Here is a 22223-nt window from a genome sequence, read left to right as displayed (position 1 = left end):
GATTAAAGAACATTCGATGTTGATCATTGCCACATATTCTTAAAACACATAGAATCACCAGGTACCACATACAAATTAATAAGGCAAAGGGTGAATGTTTAACAGTAATCTGTTTACCATTTTAAATATTTGCATATTGCCAGACTCTCAGGATAAGTAGGCTGTTGAAATACCAAAAGGGGTGCAAGGTAAGAGCCACCAAAGCTAGATCTGGGAATCCTCAGATGATGATGACGACGACGACGGCTACTACTACCCCACCCATCTAGCTGGGTTTTCTTAGCCACTCTGGGTGGCTTCCAACATATATGAAAACATAATTAAACTTTAAACTTTAAAAAGCTTCCCTATACAGGGCTGCCTATACAGAAATCTTCTAAAGGTTATACAGTTACTCATCTCCTTGACATCTGCTGGGAGGGTGTTCCAAAGGGTGGGTGCCACTACCAAGAAGGCCCTCTGCCTGGCTCCCGGTAACTTCACTTCACGCCAGAAGGCTGTCAGAGCTGGATCTCAATGTCCGCACCAAACGTGGGGGTGGGGATGCTTCTACATGTATACAGGGCCAAGGCCCTTTAGGGCTTTGAAGGTCAGCACCAACACATTGAACTGTGCTCAGAAATGTATTGGGAGCCAATGTAGGTATTTCAGGACCCAATGGCTGCTCCCAGCGACCAGTCTAGCTTCCACATTCTGGATTAGTTGCAGTTTCTGAGTCACCTTCAAAGGTAGCATGGCCTGCACAACAGCTTTCCCTACTTTGTATCCTCCAGATGTTTTGGACTACAACTCCCATTAGTCCCTGCCAGCATGGCCCAGTGGTCAGGGACAATGAGAATCCACAGAATCACAGAATTGTAGAGTTGGAAGGAACCATGAGGCTCATTTAATCCAATCCCCTGCAATGCAGAAATCTTTTGCCAAGGTGGGTCTTGAACCCACGACCCTGAGATTAGGAATCTCATGCTCTACCAACTGTGCTATCCCAGAAGGGTTCAAATCACCTGGAGGGCACCTTGAGGTAAGTCAGTTGCACAAGAGCGCTCCTTTTCCTTGCTGACATTAACCCTGGCTGTCCCCCATCTGCAGTGAATACTGGGAAGCTATCCATATTCCTTTACATGTAAAGGCATGATTCAAATCTTGCCTCAGCACAGAACACAGCACTAAGAAAAGGGGGAAAGGGATGTAGGAAAGGTTGTAGAAACCAATTTAAATGCTCTTTATGGCGTCAGAATTGCACATCTATCTCTCACTGCAAAGAATTGTTGTCAGAGCAATGTATAAGTTTTTGGAGTACCACATATATTCTATGCAGTCATCTGTTTCCTGCCTCCCCGGGACCCTGAACAATATGCTCGCCATCCTCCTCCTCCTCCCCCCCCCCCCGCCACATATATGACCATGATTTTGGCTGCAGTACTTTAAACGTTTTTATTCTAGCGGAGCAAGAGTGTTTCAGATTGCAGCCTTCCTGCTCTTTCCTCACCAACCCTCCTCAAAGCAGCTTTAAAAATCTTAACTACAAATAAGACATTTTTTAAGAGAGACATAATCCAGAAATGAAATCAGCTGTTTATTCCCCAGCAGCTCACTTCAAATGTCTATCATAAAAACAAAAGTGCTGTCTGAAATTACACACCGTGTAAGTGAGATGGAAACCAACCACTAGCTAAGAGTCGGAAAGAAGAACCCTAAGGAAATGAGCAAAGGTCTACTACATTTTAAGATTTAAGCAAAAAAATAAATACCCAGCTTCCTCTTGTGCCTGAATAGGTGCACTGCCATATTTCTTGAAATAAGTTAAAATTATGAATGAACTTGATAAAATCTGAAGGATGATTTCTTTTCTTCCCGGCATTCACAAAGAGAGCCCCCCTGTACCCCACAAGGGCCGTCTTTATTCTGTGCTACGAGAGGTCTGCTTAGGAACTGAAGGTTTGTGCAATTTCCTTCTCCTTCCCAATGGCTCTGCTGCAATGGTAGCTCCACTGCTTTGGCCAAAGTGGCCTATGAGGTTCCCAGCCAGGGGGCAGAGGGGAACTGCCCAGTCCATAATAGAGGAGGCCAAAGGGCTCTAGCTCAGGACAGCCGCACTGTGCGAAAGTGCCTGGGGGAGAAGCTGCCATGACCTGACCCGAGAGAGACAAATGCAGCAGTTATCGTGTTTATTGATATAAACTAGCTTAAAGCAAATTAACACAAATACGCAGGAATAATTTTTTCCTGGAAGTAGAGCAAAGGATGTTGGGGATGCCAAGAGTTTCTTGGACCGCAGTCAGAAACAATATCTTTCCCTGGTTTGCTTTTCCCAGGCATTGGTTGATTTCAGTTTTATTGGCCTGCAACCCATTTAGATCTCAGAAAATGTTATTGTTACCAGCACGTTATGACATACTTGCAGAGGACAGACGTTGCAAACACAGGAAATCAGGTTGTCATGGGCCAGTTGGAGGCCACAAAGCAGTGCTTGGGCTGCATGCATCTGGTGAAGTGCGGCTGAGGTTCAGGCTCCATAAACAGCACAAAAGCAATAGGCATTAAACCGGTATGCAAACCAAAGCATAGCAAGCAAGCACAGCATTTTGTGGGGGTAATGATGGCCACGGTCTAGAGCAGTAGTGGGGTGGCCCAGGTTTTCTAGTAGAAGGAAGCACTATCCACATCAGTTCATTTGCCAGCTACATCCTAGCAGCTTGGATGTAGGGATGTATGCCATGGTGGAAGAGACTTTGGTGCAATGCAGTAGGTTCCAGGGCATGGTCAGTTCATGTGGGGCAGCAGCCAGGACTTGGCTGTTGCCTGATGTGTATCAAAGGCCAAAGCTGACAGTGCAGATCCATGTGTTTAAATGTGGATCGTTCCCATCACATAAAAAATAAGGCATGAGAGCCCAAATTCAAGAGCAGAAGGGGTGATGGACACTAAACCTTTTCCTTGCCTGCCACCTCCCTGCCCCACTTCCCTGGATCTCTTCTTCCTATCTGCTTTTCTTCCGCCTTGGCTCCCTTCTGGTATGAGAACTGGAACTGGAATAAAAGTGAAGCTGAGGAGCAGACCAAAAGTGAGGAGAGGGATTAGCACTCCTCAGAGGAAGTGCAGGACCAGTGTCAGGGGTTGGACTAACCACAGCCCAGCAGAGGGCCCCCTGCAAATGAGAGATGCTCAACCAGTCTTCCATTGAGATGTCCCGGGCAGAAGGAGAACAAACCCAAGGGGAGTGGTCATTGCAGGATTCTTTGCAATGATCACCTGTTTCTCTCGTGGGAAGCGTTCCTGCAGGTTGCAGGGCAGAGAATGAAACAACATATTATTCTTTATTACAGTGCTATTTTTCTAGAAAAAGAGGTACCAGAACTCCCCATGAACAATTCCCTTGTTCACCTGAGAGGTACTGGAACTGAGTTCCGGCTGAAAAAAACTGCTTTATGTTGCTATATTCCCATAATAACTATTATATATTCTGTAATAATTGTCACAGCAAGAATGTGTATGTCTACACCAAGACTAAGGATGCCTGTATCATGCCACTCAAATTTAGTTAACATTTCTTCTAAATTAATGTTCATCCCCAACCAAAGTTTCTTGTGGTTGTTTGGTTGTTTGTTATCAATTAGCAACTTTTATACATGTTTATATATCTGAGGCTTAAATCCTTCCAGTCCCTTTCATCTTGTCTGCATGAATAAATGTACACTGTTAACATGGAACACAAAGTGAAAGAGAGCTGTTTTTTGCACAAATGTGCATTCTGGCCAATGCACATTTGCATTACACACCAATTTAAGCTGGGGAAAACACTTTAAGTCATGTGTGAAATGCCACAAGTAATGGAAGAATTTGGCTCAACCCTTCATTTCATACACAGATGATTTCTCTGATAGTTTTCTGGATGCCAAACAGGTAATGTTGCAGGTAGGTTATATATATATATATATATATATATATATATATATATATATATATATCCCTTCTGGAACACAGGACAAGAATCTTTTAAAGGAGAGAAATATTTTTGGTGACCTGTCTGGAATTTTGTGAGCAATTTATATGTTTTCAAAAAACCCTCGCTCCCCAAAAAACAGTATCCAGCAAAGCAAACCAACTACCAACTTTCTGGATCTGAACCCAGTTCTGCAGCTGTTGTTACAGAAACAGCAGAGAAAGCCAAAATAACAACTTTTTTTTTTAAAGGAACTTGACAGGAGGCCAACCAGGAAGAAGCCATGGCATTGATGCTTCTCCTAGAAAGTGGCAGGAGGGAGGGGGGAATGACCATTCAGAGGCTGGCATCTGGGTGGCAACGCTGCCAAGAACACCCAAGGAAATGGATATACATGCCAGCTCAATCACGAACCCACTGTGACGTCAAACCAAAAGGGCAGCGAATAGCTAATTGAAACAAAAAGCAGCAGCCTCCTGGAAAGGAGACACCTTGTTTCTTTTAGAGCAGCACCAAAGTGCTATGGGGGGGGGGGGATACAGCCTTAACTAACCACACTGAGAAAGGACTGTGTATTAAAGGGCGACATGGAAACTTCCCTGGAGCTGTGTGAATGGTGAGCTGTGCTGATTTGCAGAATGAAGGCTGCAATCCTCGGCACACTAGCCTGGGAGTAAAGTCGCCTGAGCTGAGTAAAATGCGCACGACGTAAATGTATTGGAACATATTGTGTGAGAGAGGGCTACGGTTAATTAGCATTTGTGTTTGCATGTAGTCAAGAGTTCCAGATGAATAGATCAGGTGCCAAACCGCAACTGATTGGACACACCACAATTAATTGCATGCTGGTTTGAATCATGCCTTGAAAAATATTGATACAGTCTTAGAAATAACAAATGTCAGTAGGAAACAATACTATAATGAATTTAAACTACATTTTACTAACTTCTTTGGGTTCAGATACATACAGGTTTTTGTCATCTGATGACACAAAGGTGAAACAATTGATGGATGTGGATTCCAGAGGGAAGGGTGCCACTTTCCTGCCTCCGATGTCAGTCCCAGGAGCTGAGTTGGCACATGGGTTGTTCCAACCAAACCATGGTTTAATGTGAAGGAACAGTGCTGCATAGAAGTTCCCGTAATGCTGACCCCTTGATCCTGCCATGTCTCTGAACCTAAGCCCATGGTTTATATTTCCCCCCAACCAAACCACAAGTGAAGATCCAATTTTGGAATTTTGTGGGAGTTCCCACATGTCATCTTTTCCCAGGACACACCATCTTTTTCATTAAAAAATTGTCCAATAGCACCTTAGAGACCAAGTAAGTTTGTTCTGGGTATAAGCTTTCGTGTGCATGCACACTTCTGAAACGACTGCAATTATTCCTATAGGAAAAAGCAAGGGATAGTACCGTATGCAGATTACCAGGCCCGGCTCTAGGAGTAGTCTCGGTGGTGCAGGGCGCCGGGCTGGCAGGAGGGTGCTGCGCGGCAAAGCCGTGCAGAAGCCATGCTGTGCGCTGCGCCCGCCCACGAGGGCGGGGGCGCCGGAGCGGTCTCCGCGCCACGGTGCCAGGGCGCCCAACCGGCTTGAGATGGCCCTGCAGATTACAGTAATATTGCTATCCCCTGCTTTTTTCTGTAGGGCTAATTGCAGTCATTAACTGCATACCATACCTATTGAGTCAATCACCCATCTCCTACTACCCTTCTTAGAAAAACCCCACCCCACCCTCCTACTATATATAAGGGTCTGGTGACTTCTGTTTCAGTGTATCTGAAGAAGTGTGCACGTACACGAAAGCTTATACCTAGAACAAACTTAGTTGGTCTCGAAGGTGCTACTGGACAATTAATCTGCCACCCTCGAATACGTCAGACCAACACAGCTACCTAGCTGTATCTTTTTCATGGGCATGTAAAATGAGAGTCATCATAGCAATCCATAGTTTGAAGTTGGCAAATGTGTCCTCTTTTTTGCTCTTCAAAAATATGGCATCCCTAAATTTTAGCTTTTTGCTTCAGAAGCAAAATTGGCAAAGACTTGTACAGCTTATATTGGGTAGGTGTTATGTTACTCTTTCTGAAATACATGGTCTTTGTCAGGTGATTTCAGGCACAAGCAAGTTTGCAAAGTTTGTGTATTTACTAGATAGCCTGTGACACTGAGATCTCAAAAAAGTCCAGATATCTAGCATGGAGGAAATAGCAAAAGAATTAAGGCTTGGAAAAATTGGGTACCTTCAGGTGGGGGTTTATGCCAGTGTGTGTGATTTGGAAGTTATAAGGGTGTGCATCTCAAATATTCTAGTTATTTTAGACAAGCTGTGATGTAAGATGCTTGAAGAAATCAGGGTGTGGTTTTTTGTTTTGCAAATTCTGGTATTAACTTGATCCACACCTTGCGGGTGAATGTGTGGGTCAGAATTTTGTTGTCCACTGGCTTTCTCACCCCAAATGTTGTTGATGCAGTCTCTACCCCCAAAATGTATAAAAATAGGTTCAAAACTATTTTTTGAAAAAACAGACTACACATTTACAAATATGTATTTGAATGCATGTTGATCTTTTCAAAAATTGCAGGCAATGGAAAAAAATGCACTGAACCCCCAACTATATGGATTAATGGATTAATGTGTGCAAAAGTGACCACTGTACTTTGCCCATCTCTACCAAGATGCAGACTGCTTTGCCCAGTTCTACTAAGATTTTGCCTTCCTGCCTCTGTCATCAGAGAGAGAGAGAGAACTTGTGTGCTGTTGTTTCAGCTGTAGGTGGGATGCACTTCCCTTCATATGGAGCAAGGAACAATGGAGAAAAGCCATTTTCATATTTAACCCTGGTTCTCAGAATTTGATCTTAAATCATCAAGATGTCAAGCACAAATAAGCTGGGTAGGTTTCACAATTTCTGGGAAGATCATTTGAGAGGGGTCAGAGAGGTTACATTTAGAGAATGAGGAGAGCCATGTCTCCCTTTTCTAAAGTCTGCATGTGATTATTCGTCAGGAGCAGCTATAGTTTTAGCCACCTTATGGTTCTACACACACACTGTGTGTGTGTGTGTGTGTGTGTGTGTGTGTGTGTGTGTGTTAAAAAGCCTCCTATTTTTACAAGAAATTCAGTTGTTGTTGTTTTAAAAAAGGAGCAACAAAATATAAAACAATCTGCAATTCAATCAAAACATTAGTATAAAAACACAATACTGCAATACCAATTCCAAAGCAATCACCCAAGTTAAGCATCAATATCAAAAGGAGGAAATATTAAGTGGAAAGGCTTTTTAATCAGCTAGGTATTTTACCAGTCGTCCAAATATATATATATACTAGTGTCATTCAGCCCGTTCAGTAAACGGGCGCTAGCCGGGCGGGAACGGAGGGGAAGCCCTGGGACCGCGCAGGCGTCGCCTCCGTTGAGCGCCTGAGGCCCACCGGCCCCTCCTCCGCTGTCCCGAGTTGTGACTGCCTCCTCCACCTCCCTTCTCCTCCTCACCTGAGAAGGAAGAGGCCTCTGCCGCCGCGAGGTCTGCAAGAGGGCTAGATCAAAGGTTTGTTCAAGGTTTGTTCAAGCAGTTGGGGGAGGTGGTGTGCATTCTATGGCATAATGCCACCCCCCTTATTTCCCACAAATCCAGTGCATGTTTGCTCAGCAGCAAATCTCACTGAGTTCAGTGGGACTTACTCTGAAGTGTTTGTAGGTTTGTAGCATTAGTCTGTCACGGGGGGGGGGGGAAGCAGCAAAGGGGATTGTGGCATATTGAAAGCTAAGAATTTATGGTGGCATAAGTTTTTGTGGAGTTGCACTCACTGTTAGATGTGTTTGGCAGGTTGCACCTATGAGTGTGTGCACACACGCACCAGTGTACAGAGAGGGAAAGCACCGTAGAAGCAAAAGGGCATGAAATCCAAAAACTCCAGAAGGCCTGTGGCATATCAGAATAGTGACTATTCATAGCAAGCCTGGGTTTTGGTCAAGACCTGAATGAGAATAGAATCAAATTTTCCAATAAGGTCTTTCCCCACCATATTGCACTGGGGCCTCCAGTTGGAAGGATTTTTGGGAGGGATGAAGAATGGTGAGTTTTCTCAACATTGCTGCTTCGGATTTCAAATGTGGGTCCATACCTGAGAAGGAAGAGGCCTCTGCCGCCGCCTCCCGCAGCGCGCCTCAGGTAAGCGCGCCGCCCCTTGCTCTCCCGCCTCGCCACCCCAGCGTCACTCCGCCGCAGCTCCTGCTCTCACCCCTCTCGCCGGCAAGCGCCTGAGGCCCACCAGCCCCTCCTCCCACTGTCCCGAGTGGCGACGGCCTCCTCCACCTCCCTGCTGTGGCGGAGTGACGCGGGGCGGCAAGGAGGGAGAGTGAGGGGTGGCGCGCTTACCTAAGGCGCGCTGCGGGAGGTGGTGGCAGAGGCCTCTTCCTTCTCAGGAGAAGGGAGGTGGAGGAGGCCGTCACCACTCGGGACAGTGGGAGGAGGTGGAGGAGGGGCCGGTCTCTGCGCTCCAAGTCTCTAGAGTGCGTGTTTCGGCTGTGGCCGCGGCAAGGCCGGATCGCAACCCCGGCGCTCGGCTATAGGAGAAGCCAGGGCCGTGGCCACCGCTTCATGCCGCGCCACCCGGAGAGACGGGCACAACGGGTGGCCAGACGGGAACAGAGGGGAAGCCCTGGGACCCTCGGCGCACATCCCCGCCGGTGGAGGCGGCTTCGTGTGACTGGCGGGAAGGAAGGACGACGTTCGCAGGGCGGGGGGAGTTGGGAGGCGGCTGAGGGGAAGAGCGGCGGCTGCTGCTGCCTCATAACACACCGCCCGGAGAGGCGGGCACAACCGGCAGGTAGGTAAACCGTAGGCAGAGGGGTTGGGGGGGGAGAGCGCACGCGTCCAATCCCTGTGTCCCTGGTTGTCTCTCCGTCCAATCCCTCTGTCCCTGGGGTACATGCGCAGTAACCCAGGGACACACGGAAAACTTGGACGCAGAGACACTTGCACTTTATTATATAGGATATATTGTGGGGGCCTCGGGCAAGGCATCTCGCAGGGTGAGCACTGCTACTGAAGAGGCTGTAGCACTGGTAATTTCTTAGCATCCCTGGACCAGTACCTCAAATGACTATTGTAGCATGTGGGGAGTCTCATATGGAAAAAGATGGTCCTCAAGGTGCCCAAGTGCCAAGCCTCAAAGATTAACACCAGCACCTTGAATTCATGCTGAAAACAAACCTGCAGCCGGTTCAAATCCTGATATGATAGACTAAAAATGCCTAACACCCATCAACATCCTTGCTGTAATATTTAACACCAGTTGCAGTTCCTGAATGCTTTTCAAAGGCTTACCCACCTAGAGTGTTTTGCAGTAACCTAATCTGTAGGTCACTGTGGCATGAATGACCATGGCAATATCCTACTCTGTCAGGAATGGAAAAGTCAGGTGCTACCTGAACATCTAATAATAGCACTGGGTTCAAGGAGTACCCTCCCCCAAACCGTGAGCCTGATTTTTCAAGGGGTGTGCGACCCCATTCAGAACAAGTTGCGAACCCAGGCTAAAAGTCGGGCGCTGTACCTACCAACAACATGTCTGTTTTGTGCGGATTATATTTCAGCATATTCTACCTCATCCAGTCTTTCACAGCTACCAAACAGCAGTTCAGCCATTCAACTGCCTCCCTAGGATCGTATTAAACTAAGAGGTAGGGTTGAGTGACACACCAGCATGCTGATGACTCCATGACTCACACCCCAACCAGCATTTTCATGTGCAGTGTATATTAAACAGGACGGGAGACAGAAGGGAACCTTCCAGGACCCCAGAGCCCGGAAGCGAAGGGAAAGAACAGCAGTCCCTTGACACCATCTTCTGGGTCCAAATTCTCATGAACCAATACTGTGCCCCTAATCCCCACCCTTTCAAGATGGTCCAGATGGGCACCACAATTGATGGACTTGACCACCACTAAGAAATCCAGGAGAACCAGCAGAGATGCACCCTCCCAGTCCATTTTCCATTGCAGGACGACTAGGGAATTTCCATGACACCAAGATGACGAAGGCAATTTCTATGACAAAACAGACAACATCGAGCAGATGCCATGGTGGTGGAAAATGACGATTCCTTTGCCACCATCATTGTCACAAAACAGGCTCAATAACTAGTTCTAAGCTGTTTTGGTTGGGCTCACTATGAATCTTCCTGCACTTTCACTCTAGTGGTCTGCTCACTTGTTTCATTGCTCCTCAGTAAACCAAAGAGTTTTATGAGCTCCAGGGGAGAGCTAACCTCCACCAGGGGCTTAGAAGCAATAATCAATTCTTCTGTATTTCGCAGATTGACAGGACAGTGGCAGAACTGCAATCTATTTGAGTGGGAATTCTCCCACCCACACAGGGAACTATCAGGATTCTACCTGGATCCATCAGTCTCCAAGGATGGAGAATTTCAATAGCTCCCTCCTGCAGAGTTGGGCAGTTGTCCCAGAGACTAAACCTAACCAGGCAGTGATTTGTCAATGACAAGGGAAGCACAAGGACTTCCTCCACCCTCAGACCATATTGTCCCAGCCCAGGACAAAGCAGCAAGTCAAGCACATGACCTGCAATTTGTGTGTGGAACCAGGTACCATTTGAGGCAGGCCCACAGTTGTCATGGCAGCCATGAAATCCTGAGCTACTCCAGTCAGGTATGAAACTCACCCAAGCTTGTAAATCCTGGACAATTCAGCATCACTGGATTATCATGGCCAACGTTGGTAAGCAGACTGTTAGATGGTGCACCAACAGAATTGCTATCATATCCTGTGTTTTCAACACCATATGCAGACAGACCTAGTGGGTTGCCTGGCAAGAATGATGGCATCATGGCAGACAGCAGCAACCCCTCCTCCCTGTCTACTGGGACTATGCTGCTGCATAGTGTAGTAATGATGACTACTTGACTTGTGGTGATATAATTGCTAAGTTATGAACCATTAAAAAATCTAGTTTCAAAATGTGTGGTGTTTAAGGTTGAATATATCCAACAGCAGGCTTTTAAACCATGCTGAGAATCTTGCTGCCTTCTATTGTAATTGCTTAGCTCCCCCTCACATACAGAAATCTAAAATGGCAACTCTGACATGCAGTGGGAAAGGGTAAGTCGTCAAAACATACAACAATTCCTTTCCTGTGTAAATATATATTCAAGGTGAGGACTACAACCCACAAGCAACTTTGTATTTATTTATTGAATTTATATACCCACCAGGTCTCATATCCTAAATCTTGTAAACAAGCCATTCATCAAAGTGTCTGGTAATGGCTATAGCCCTTTTGCTGAACCCCAATAATCTTGGAGAACAACACAAGGGATTTCTTTCACTCTGCTTCTGCTGTTGCTGCCAGCAAAGGAGGAGAGACTGTGCTTTGGAATGGATTCTAAATTTCTGGCATGGTGTCATCAGTCACACAGCCTCCAGTCTCATTTGTAATGGATCAGTTTTCATTTTGACCTACTTTAAATTAATCTGAAAGCTTTATCTGAGCACTGAAATATTTTCTGTGGCTAGGGGAGGTCTTTGCTCTGCTCTTCCAAATGACCTTTTCTTTGTACTTAATGTCATACGCCTCCTCCAACATTACCTCTTACAAATAAGACTCTTCCACCCTCCACCTTCCCAATTATACAAGCACAGATCCTTGTCGAGATTTAACAACTGCAATTGCATCAAGTATAACTCTCAAAGAGATTTGTAAATACATCCCACATTCTCTGCCCATGAAAGACACGAATATCATCATACTTTTTCAGTCACAGCATCCACACTGAGTTTGACTATTCTTAGGTAAAATGTCCCAATCTACTTTAGCAATGGAATTTCATACATGCAAATAATAATACATGTGAAAATGTATTGCAATGCTCTCCAGTCCCCACTGAAGGCAATGAATGTCTCTAATGGGATGGACAGTCTAATTCTGCTCCATGCCTGTTTCCCATGTGCTCATTCATAATTTATTCCATCCCATTTTCATATCGATCTGTTTTGATTTATTTTTTTTAAGGAAAAACATGCATGGTAATTTGCATTATTTTCCAATGCATTTTACTATTTTCACAAAATGCAGAGTCGTGTACACATTTTACCAAAAGGACACATTTTTGGGACTGTATTATACCTAAAACACAAGTTTTTGAGACCTTTTGGTATACTTCTTTAATCAAGAATTCGCAGAAGTGCAAAAACCAAAAGACAACTGTGTTCCTATCCATGCATTAATCCAGGAAATGTGAATCAGATTGATTCATTTTTTAAAATACTGTATGGAAAAAACAAAACCCTCCACCCTCCCTACTAATGGGAAATTCTCACCACCCCCATCCAGATTTTACATAAGAAAGCAAAAGCAGCAATTTACAATAAAAATGAGTTCACTTTTCATTAAAAAATAATAATAAATGGGGAAAGTGTGTGAATAAAATCTACTTAGGAAACCCTATAACAGGCTTCCTCAAACTTGGCCCTCCAGATGTTTTGAGACTACATTCCCATCATCCTTGACCACTGGTCCTGCCAGCTAGGGATCTTGGGAGTTGTAGGCCAAAAACATCTGGAGAGCCGAGTTTGAGGAAGCCTGCCCTATAAGAATTAAGTTATTTTAGACCCCAATGTACTATAAAAAATAATCCCAAACATTTCTTATTCTTTGATAATTAATTAGGAGCAATGGTCAAATACATCTAATTGTTTTTTAAACTAAACTATGATCTGGGCCCAATATCAGATAAGTGAAACAAGTATAAGGAGATTAAAAGGTTACTTAAATTCTTGACGGTTGTTTACAATTACTTTAGATATTCTCAATAAGAAGAAAATGTGTTTTGTTTGTTTGGAAAGTTTTGCTGCTGTTGGCTTTTTAAAAAATAAAAAAGTTTCGACATTGTTTCTAACATCCTTCATGTGCTTCCCATAATAAAATATGAACAAGTATTACTGGAATATACAATTTTCTGTAATCATGTAAGCACTCTTGCTCATAGTCTCTGTCTTGCAATGTCTCAGTCTACTCTACTGCATTAAAACTTACTTGACGTTCCACTTCTTCCAATGTATATGTTTAATTCAGGGGAGAGGAACCTTTTCTGTCCCTGGAAGGCCAAGTGTGACAGGTGGCTGGGGCTGCAAGAGCAGCGTGGGGAAGTTTGCCAAAGCCCTCTTCAAACAGCCCATGCATGCTGTACTCTGTATATCGAGTTTTTGGAGGCTCACTTGAACCATATGGAGGAACACCTGTAACAGCCCTACCTGCTTGTGAGGATACACATTGATGTGGCACTTGATACATTCTTGTCCCATGTTGGCCCAGGAGTTTCCACTCATCCATTTTCTCTTGCATTTGGGGCATTTGTATTCACCAAAGCAGCGCTTTTTCCCCTGGTACGGTGTTAGGCCTTCTCCTTTTGGACGTGCCTAAAATGTGAAGAGGAGAGAAATTAATCCAGGGCAGGACTACATAGATAGGGGCTGGGCTGGCTCTCAGTGGCTCTCACTGAGCTGTGTGGAATAATGCAAGTCTGATATAGTAGGCAACACGACTCCCCCATGTCATTTTTTCTACCCTGCCCCCACATCAGCTGGCATCTTTCTAGTTAATAAATAGCAGAGTAAATGCAATCTTAAAAATTCATTCCTTTATCCAATACCAAAGACCAGGTGACACTAAAACAGTGCAATCTACTTCCGAAGCATAGGGAGAAACAGAGAATGCTGGACTTCCTTGGGAGGGAATTCCAAATATATGGTGCCACTATGAAGATGTTGCTTCAGTTTGCAGCTGTTGAAGGAAATTCCAGTATTGAATGTTCCCCAATGGGATTATATGACCCAGACTGGGTGTGAGGGACAGGGGATATCGCGAAGTCCCTCCCCTCCTGAGTTCAAGCCCGTCCCCGAGCAAAGGGGAAAGCAGGGAGAGTTCCGATTCCAGTGGGGAAGCAGGAAGTCGTGTCCGAGGCTCAGGCAAGGTAGAGGAGCCAGGGTCCCAGGTGGGACAGGAAGGGGCAAGCAAGGGGGGAAGACCCATCCCTCCAACTCCAGAATTACGCAGGAAGAGGAGGGGCAAGAGGATGGGTCTGCCAAAGCTTTTGTGTTGGAGAAAGACGCGCCAAAAGCCATTAGGAGGTTCTGAAACCGACTGACAACATCGCTCCGTGTAAATAGCAATGACTTGAGCACTGTAAATACGCAGCACCAATAAAAGAATAAAATGCAGAGCTGCGTAGCGTCGTTACTCTGAAGTAGTCCACTCCGGCCACTGTGACAGCAACCTCCTAATCATTTTTGGGCTACTTCGGAGTTGCCGGGATGAGCGTGTCCGAGGCGGAGAAGTGGCGGCAGATCGCTGAGCAAGCCCAGCTAGAACTGCAACAGCTGTCGCTGCAGGCGCAGGGAGAATTGAAGGCAGCTAAAGAGGAGACTAAGAAGGTCCAGGACGACCGGCTACAACTTGCGGAACAGGTGAGAGAGCTCCAGGAAAAAGAGCAGCATTTAAGGGCGGTGGCGGTAGACCTCCAAAACAAGCTGGATGCAGAGAAAAACAAGGCGGGAGGGGCTCCCCAAGTCCAAGTGCTGCCAGGAAGGAGAGCAGGGACCCTTGTAAGCAAGTTCAATGGAGACCCGAAGGAGTTTCAGGGCTTTGAGACTGAGATCGTGTATGCTCTTGAGCTGCACCAGAATGAGTTCCCCGATGATGAGCACAGAGTAGCGTTTATTGTGGAACATCTCACCGGAGCAGCCAGGGAGTGGCTAAGACCATTAATCGCAACCAAGAATCCTTGCATGAAAAATGTCCAACAATTTCTAGAAGGTTTGAGGACGATGTATTCGTCCGATAGTCATTTGGACCAGACTAAGGAGGAACTGCATAATTTACGCCAAGGAAATATGACAGTTCGCGCATATTGGGCGAAATTCACCATGCTGGTGCACAGACTGGGGTGGGTTTTGGATTCGCCTCCCATGCAAGCTGCGTTTTACTTGGGTTTGAGCGAGGAGGTGAAGGATGAACTCTCGAGAGGTCCAAAGCCCAGTACTATGGATCAGCTGAGCAAAGCAGCTCTGGCGGTGGGGGTGAGGCAGGAATCCCGGTGGAACGACAAGCAAGCGACGCGCGCAAAGCGGGCTTGGTTCCCACGGTCGCAGGAGAAGCCACTCCCTCAACAACCCTTTCAGGCCACGCCTGGAGCCAGCCAGGACCAGGAGCCCATGCAGATTGATAGCGCGCGCGCGCGGGCTTTTCAAACCCCAGCGGCGCCAAGACGCAAGGGGGGAAGGGGCGGGAATTGCTTTCTCTGCAACTCACCCCAGCATCTCGTCAGAGACTGCCCACATCGCAGGGAGTGGCAAGGAAAGGCGGGAACGGTGGTGCCCTCCCCCACTGACGCAGCACCACAGCAGGGAAACGGGAAAGCCTGGCTGCAGGAGACAAGGGGCAGCAGCCAGGCACAGTCAGCAGACAACAGCCCCAGCCCGCCCACCCGCACAGAGAGGTGCAGAGCCAGCCCACCCCTCCCAGAGCAGGAGTGGTTCTAGAAGTGACGCTAACGCTCCCAAATGGCTATCCCCTGACGGTCCTCGCCTTAATTGACAGTGGGGCGTCCGCCAACTTCTTCTCGAGAAGCTTTGCAGAAGAGCACCAAATCCAGCTTTTGCAGTTGGATTTTCCTCTGCACGTAGCAACCATTGACGGCAGGGAGCTGCTGGGAGGGGCCATCACACATCAAACCCCCCCCATGAGAATGACGGTGGGAAGGCACTCAGAAACACTGGCGTTCAACGTCACCACCATCTCAGACCCCCCCATCGTCTTGGGCATGAGCTGGCTGGCGCGCCACGACCCCTCCATCAGTTGGCACCAGAGGTGCATCACGTTTGGGTCAGACTTTTGTCTGGAACATTGCATGCAGCACCAACCAGGGGAGGGGCCTCCGATAGCCACGGTGGCCACCATGCATATCAAAGGGGGTGAGGCAATACCCAAGCAGTACTGGGACCTGCAGGAGGTCTTCAGCGAAGCGGAGTCCGACCACCTACCCCCGCACAGGCCTTTTGACTGCCAGATCAACCTGGTGCCAGGGGCGACGATACCCCCAGCCAAGCTGTACGCCATGTCAGACCAGGAGCTGGAGGATCTACGCGCTTTCATCGACAAGAACCTCAAGCGGGGGTTCATAAGGGAAAGCAAGGCAGCAGGGGGCAGCCCGGTCTTCTGGGTGGACAAGAAAGACACGCAACAGCGCCGTCTTGTGGTGGACTTTAGACGGCTGAATTCGGTGACAGAGCCCGTGGCTTTCCCCATGCCCAGAGTGGATGATCTCCTGACAGCGGCACGCAGGGGCAAGATTTTCACCAAGCTGGACCTAAGGGGGGCGTACAACTTGATCAGGATCCGGGAAGGAGATGAATGGAAAACCACGATGTTCACGCCTCTGGGCTCTTTTGAATATCTGGTGATGCCCTTCGGTTTGCAAGGGGGCTCAGCATGCTTCCAGGCCTTCATGCACCACGTCCTGGGGTCCCTCCTCTTCAGGAAATGCTTGGTCTTCCTAGATGACATCCTTATCTACTCGAATGACCCAGTGCAGCATGTGAAAGATGTCAGAGAGGTGTTGCAACGCCTGAAGGAGCACCACCTGTATGTGAAGCTGGAGAAGTGCAAGTTTCACACCAAAGAGGTGGACTTCCTGGGCTACAAGCTGTCAGACAAGGGGCTGGCGATGGACAAGGACAAGGTGCAGGCCATCCTGGACTGGCACAGCCCCAGGACGCGCAAAGATGCCCAACGCCTACTAGGCTTCGCTAACTTCTACAGGAAGTTCATCAAGAACTTCTCTCGCGTTACGGCTCCCATCACGGACTGCCTGAGAGGCAAGCAGAAGTTCAAGTGGACACCAGAGGCGCAAGCAGCGTTCGAAAGCCTCAAGAGAGTGTTCGCCTCAGACCAAAACCTGTTCCATGTGGTGCAGGACGCGCCCCTACGCATTGAGACAGATGCTTCTGAAAAAGCTGTGGGCGCAATTTTGTTGCAACTGGACGCCAACAGGGAGTGGAGACCCTGTGCCTTCTTCTCCAGGAAGCTGACACAGCCTGAACGCAACTACACAGTGTTTGATAGGGAACTTCTTGCGATCTACGCTGCGTTCCAGCACTGGCGACACTTCCTGGTGGGCGCGAAGCACCCCATCCAGGTGTGCACAGACCACAAGAACCTGGAGTTCTGGAGAACTGCCAGGGTGCTCAACCAGCGGCAGATACGGTGGGCAGAGTTCTTCTCGAACTTCAACTTCTCCATCCACTACATCCCGGGGGAGCAGAATGTCAGGGCGGATGCCCTCTCCCGCAAGCCAGAGTACATGGAGGAGGAGGCGCCACCAGCCCCAAGGCACATTTTCCCCCCGTCGGCATGGTCCTGCGGAGCAGCTGTGGTGAGCGAGGCAGAACTCACAGCACTGACGGCAGCGGATGAATTTGCCAACCGCATCTTCAGAGAACTGAGAGGGGGGAGGGAGCAGGCAAAAGACTTTGCAGAACGCAGAGGGCTGCTTTTCTACAAGGGTGCGCTGTACCTACCCACCACCCAGCTTCGACGTACGGTCCTCAAGCAGATGCACGACAACCCTACAGCGGGGCATTTTGGAAGGGACAAAACCGCTCACCTAGTCATGAGACACTTCTGGTGGCCAGGGGTGCGGGAAGATGTTCGAGACTATGTAAGGGGCTGTACCACCTGCCAGCGGGCGAAGGTGGTCAGAGCAGCGCCACCAGGGTTGCTGGAGCCCTTAGCCACACCACACAGGCCGTGGGAAGTGGTGTCCATGGACTTCATCACAGATCTGCCTTCGTCCAGGGGTAAGACTGCAGTGTTGGTGGTGGTGGACCTTATGTCCAAAATGTGTCACTTTATACCGTGTGCCAGGGCAGTCTCGGCAGAAGAGACAGCCAAACTGTTTGTTGATCACATTTTCAGACTGCATGGATTACCTTTAAGGGTTATTTCGGATCGTGGCCGCCAATTTGTTTCCAGGTTCTGGCGGCGGCTCATGAACCTCCTGCAGGTGGAGGTCAGCTTGTCGACGGCTAGACACCCGCAGACCAACGGACAAGCGGAGAGGGTCAACGCCATTCTGCAGCAGTACCTGAGATGCTACGTCAGCCAGCGGCACACGGACTGGGTGGATCGCTTGCCACTAGCAGAATTTGCCTACAACAATGCAGTGCACGTCTCCACAGGGGTGTCGCCCTTTAAGGCCAATTACGGGCGCGACCTCAGATCTTTCCCAGAGAGGGAGAGGGAGGAGGAGGAGGAGGAGGGCCCACAGGCTGAGGATTGGGCAGAGGAACTGGAGACGGTGCACCAGCAGCTCAGAGAACACTTGGAGAGGGCCAAGGAAGCGTACAAAAAGGGGGCAGATCGCCACAGGCGACAAGGGGAGGTCATCAGGGTGGGGGACAAGGTGTGGTTGTCCTCGGAGGGCCTTCCCACCAGAGGGAGGTGCAAAAAGCTGGCACCCAAAAGGCTGGGCCCCTTCACGGTCACGCAACAGGTAAACCCGGTGGCATACAGGCTGGCACTGCCAGAGGACATGAGGGTGCATCCAGTGTTTCATAGATCGCTGCTGTCGCCGTACAGGGAAAGCAGCAGGCTCCGAGACAGCGAACAAACCCCCGAGGGAGGGGGGGAGAGGGAAGGCAGGGAGCAACTCAATGAGGCCACGGCCATCCTGGATTCAAGGTGGGGGGTGGGGGGACTGGAGTACCTCATGGCATGGGAGGATGCTCCACCGTCCCAGAATGAATGGGTCCCAGCCACTCAGATACAGGAGGAATTCTTGGTGGAAGAATTTCACGCCCTCTTTCCCCACAGACCCAAGCCCTGGCACATGGAAAGGGAGGGGGAGGAGGAGGAGGCACGGGAGAGCAGCTCACCATGGCGCTGGGAAGCGGAGTTTGAGGAACCAGAGGATGAGGTATGGGTGTCACCGAGATCCACCCAGTCAGAGGAAGGAGCAGATTGGCAGAACGTTTTTACCCCCACCAGCTCTGACGCCACGGACTTTTTGGGATTCCCGTCCGCCCAGGCGGAAGGGGGGGGCTCGCAGGACTGGGGGGAGGTATTCACACCAACGGGCTCGGAGAGCACTGAGTTCTTAGGCTTCCAGTCGTCACCGACACATGGGGGGGGCCTGGGGAGGGGTGAAGGAGAGCTTGGGAGGGGGGTGGATGTGAGGGACAGGGGATATCGCGAAGTCCCTCCCCTCCTGAGTTCAAGCCCGTCCCCGAGCAAAGGGGAAAGCAGGGAGAGTTCCGATTCCAGTGGGGAAGCAGGAAGTCGTGTCCGAGGCTCAGGCAAGGTAGAGGAGCCAGGGTCCCAGGTGGGACAGGAAGGGGCAAGCAAGGGGGGAAGACCCATCCCTCCAACTCCAGAATTACGCAGGAAGAGGAGGGGCAAGAGGATGGGTCTGCCAAAGCTTTTGTGTTGGAGAAAGACGCGCCAAAAGCCATTAGGAGGTTCTGAAACCGACTGACAACATCGCTCCGTGTAAATAGCAATGACTTGAGCACTGTAAATACGCAGCACCAATAAAAGAATAAAATGCAGAGCTGCGTAGCGTCGTTACTCTGAAGTAGTCCACTCCGGCCACTGTGACACTGGGCTTTCAATGAAAGATGGTAACCAGCACCCTGAATGGTGCCCAAATTAGTGCATCCACAGAGAGCATTTCAGTAGGAATTCCTTGTCCCAGAGGTGCTCAGCACTTTTGATTCTGTGCTTGGCTTCCTCTGTAACTGCCCTCCCCTATGACTATGGTCTTGCTTGTGAATGCCTTCTCTCTGCTTTCATGGGTAGTAGTAAGCATGCAGGGAAATGCCTGCTCTCATGAGAACCCTGAGGCCCATATGGTTTTTGTTTCATGTGTTGTCATTCTATTATCCAACTCCTGGAAACTGTGAATCACGGCCCTTTGTGGGGCTGACTGTGCTATGATCCATTTATGTTGTTGTCTTCTGAGGTTGCTTAACATTCCCTGATGAAATCCTCAGTGTTTCTTAACTGTGTGGGGCGCAACTTTTCTTGGTCGGCAATATGCATGCACGATGATTTGTTTTTATTTGCGATAGTTCAGCTGTTTTATACATACAGATGGCCTGTTAATGAGGACGTGAGTGATGCCTTTTCCCTCACTTAGACAAATCGTTGGGTTTTGCAAAGACACATAACTAAACAGAATATGGGATTGTTAATTATATGAGAAAATGCATTGCAGTTTTGTTGATAAAATGCATGAAGAAGATAATCCAGATTTGCATTAAAACTAGGGGTACTAATACAGACTTCTGAATAAGTAGGCTATACTAAGTACCATGATAGCACAACAATGTTTAGGTACTGAAACAAATGCCAGTTGGTGTCCATTTTTACAGGGTCTCCTGCTGTCTCCTCTTTCGCTCCCCTTCTCTTGTGCCCTGCTTCTTCCATACCTTTCCCATTCCATCCGTGTTTCATCAAGCAAATGCTACACTCACACTCTGGTCATAACAAGCTCCAGAGTATTTCATAATGATGTTTCTAAAATCTCCTGACACTAAATATCAGGGTTACTGAGCAAGTTGCTCCATGACTGCTGCAGAACGGGTCTTAAGGTCTCAGCAGGCGTGAGATGGTTAAATTACAGTTAAGACCATTTGGTTGCTTGGCAGTCTGTCGGTTCAGCTGACAAGTCAGCTAGCACTGGGAATTGAAGCTAGTTTTTTAAAAGAAAGAAAGAAAGAAACTGTTGGCTCAGTTTCTTCGAACTGAGTCCAAATTACAAAATGATATTTTGACATAATATGCATGTAAAGGTGGAGTTCCTGGCTGCAGAACTGCTGGCAAATCTCCCATTCCCTGATAATGGCTGAGCCTGATTTCCAGATAAGATTTGTGCCTGAATTTAAATGTTTCTAAAATTATCACACACACACACACACACACACACACACACACACACACACACACTTTTTTCAACTGGAAGCCTGTAGGGATTAAATGTCTTTCCTCAAAGGCTGTTGGTAACCCACTGTGACCTGAGCAGGCCAAAGGCCTCTTTGTTACCCATTCATGTAACTACACTTCTGTTCTGCTGGAAACATTTATAAGGCTCGCAGAATAAATTTAAGCTTTCCGAAAGCCAAGTGGGTCCTTAGCTTTAAGAAAATCTCTACTTTGCTCTGGGAACTTGTGCACGATATCTTGGTGTAGAGGTCCAAATAGCTCTTGGTTGTTAAAACTGTGTAGAAGGAAAAGCAGGTGTTTGGCACGAAAACCCGAACTTGGCAGGGATGGGAGATCCCATGGCCAATGGCGATAGCTCGTGCTGTGTTGTGTGTATGTGAGAACTTCAGAAAAGTACATTCAGCGTATCTGGCCCTGTTAAAGGAGGCAATGAAACAAGGTGGGTATTTCCCTTGTTTTACTGCATGGGGATAAGGAAGGACATAAATGCATAATTTCCACTTAAAGGAGCCAAAAAGCTTGCCAGAAGGGTAAGTTGGGCAACTGGGGTCAGGAGGGGCTGGGCCGCAATGGGGGTGTGAGCGAAGCCAGGCAGACAGGGATCAAGTGGAAATTCTGGAGTAACAGAATTCAAGACTACTAACTGACATGTGCCATGAGCTAAGTCAGTGTTTCCCAGTGGTCAGGGATGATGGGCATTGTAGTCCAAAAACAGCTGGAGACCCAAGTTTGGGAAACAATGCTAAGTGAAAGGATGGACAAGGCAAAAAGAAGGAGAAAACAGGAAGCACAAGCAGGAGGTTCAACAGGCATAGCCAGATTCGAGTTCCTGATTTGAAATGTTGCTCTTCCTTCCAGCAGCCACAGCCACTACATCTTCGTTTTATAGTAGCAGTAGGGAACCTTTCTCAGCTCAAGAGCTATATTATGTTTTGGGCAACATTCTAAGGGCCATATGCCAGCAGGGGGGGGGGAGGGGAGAAAGGAAGGACCTACCGACAAGAGCACTTGCGGATCCACATTTGCACCCAGAATCTACCTTCCTTGGATGCCCGTGCAAGAATGCCACTTAGTAGTTTTTATTCACAATGAAGCGGTAATATAAAATTGTTGTGAAATAAAAGTAAATAAATAATGACTTCTCCTTTGGGCAAAAATAGAAACTGTTTGCAGAAAGTTGGTGACAGCACAAGAAACCCTGGACATTTCTTGTGAGTTAAAATGGGCATTTATTGGGAGCTAAAATGGGGTGTTT

General features: G+C 47.9%; 1 protein-coding gene across 1 annotated transcript in view; it reads right to left on the bottom strand.

The window, feature by feature from the left end:
- The window catches only part of ZCCHC24 (zinc finger CCHC-type containing 24), a 127299-nt gene that overhangs the window by 8108 nt on the left and 96968 nt on the right, over positions 1-22223 (bottom strand). The window contains exon 3 of the mRNA XM_035138331.2: positions 13222-13386. Coding sequence (XP_034994222.1) covers positions 13222-13386 — 165 coding nt within the window. The remainder of the gene's footprint in view (positions 1-13221; positions 13387-22223) is intronic.

Source organism: Zootoca vivipara, chromosome 5, assembly GCF_963506605.1.
Source record: "Zootoca vivipara chromosome 5, rZooViv1.1, whole genome shotgun sequence".
Lineage (NCBI taxonomy): Eukaryota > Metazoa > Chordata > Lepidosauria > Squamata > Lacertidae > Zootoca > Zootoca vivipara.
Note: the sequence above shows the minus strand (reverse complement) of the source record. Positions and strands in the feature narration are given on the sequence as shown.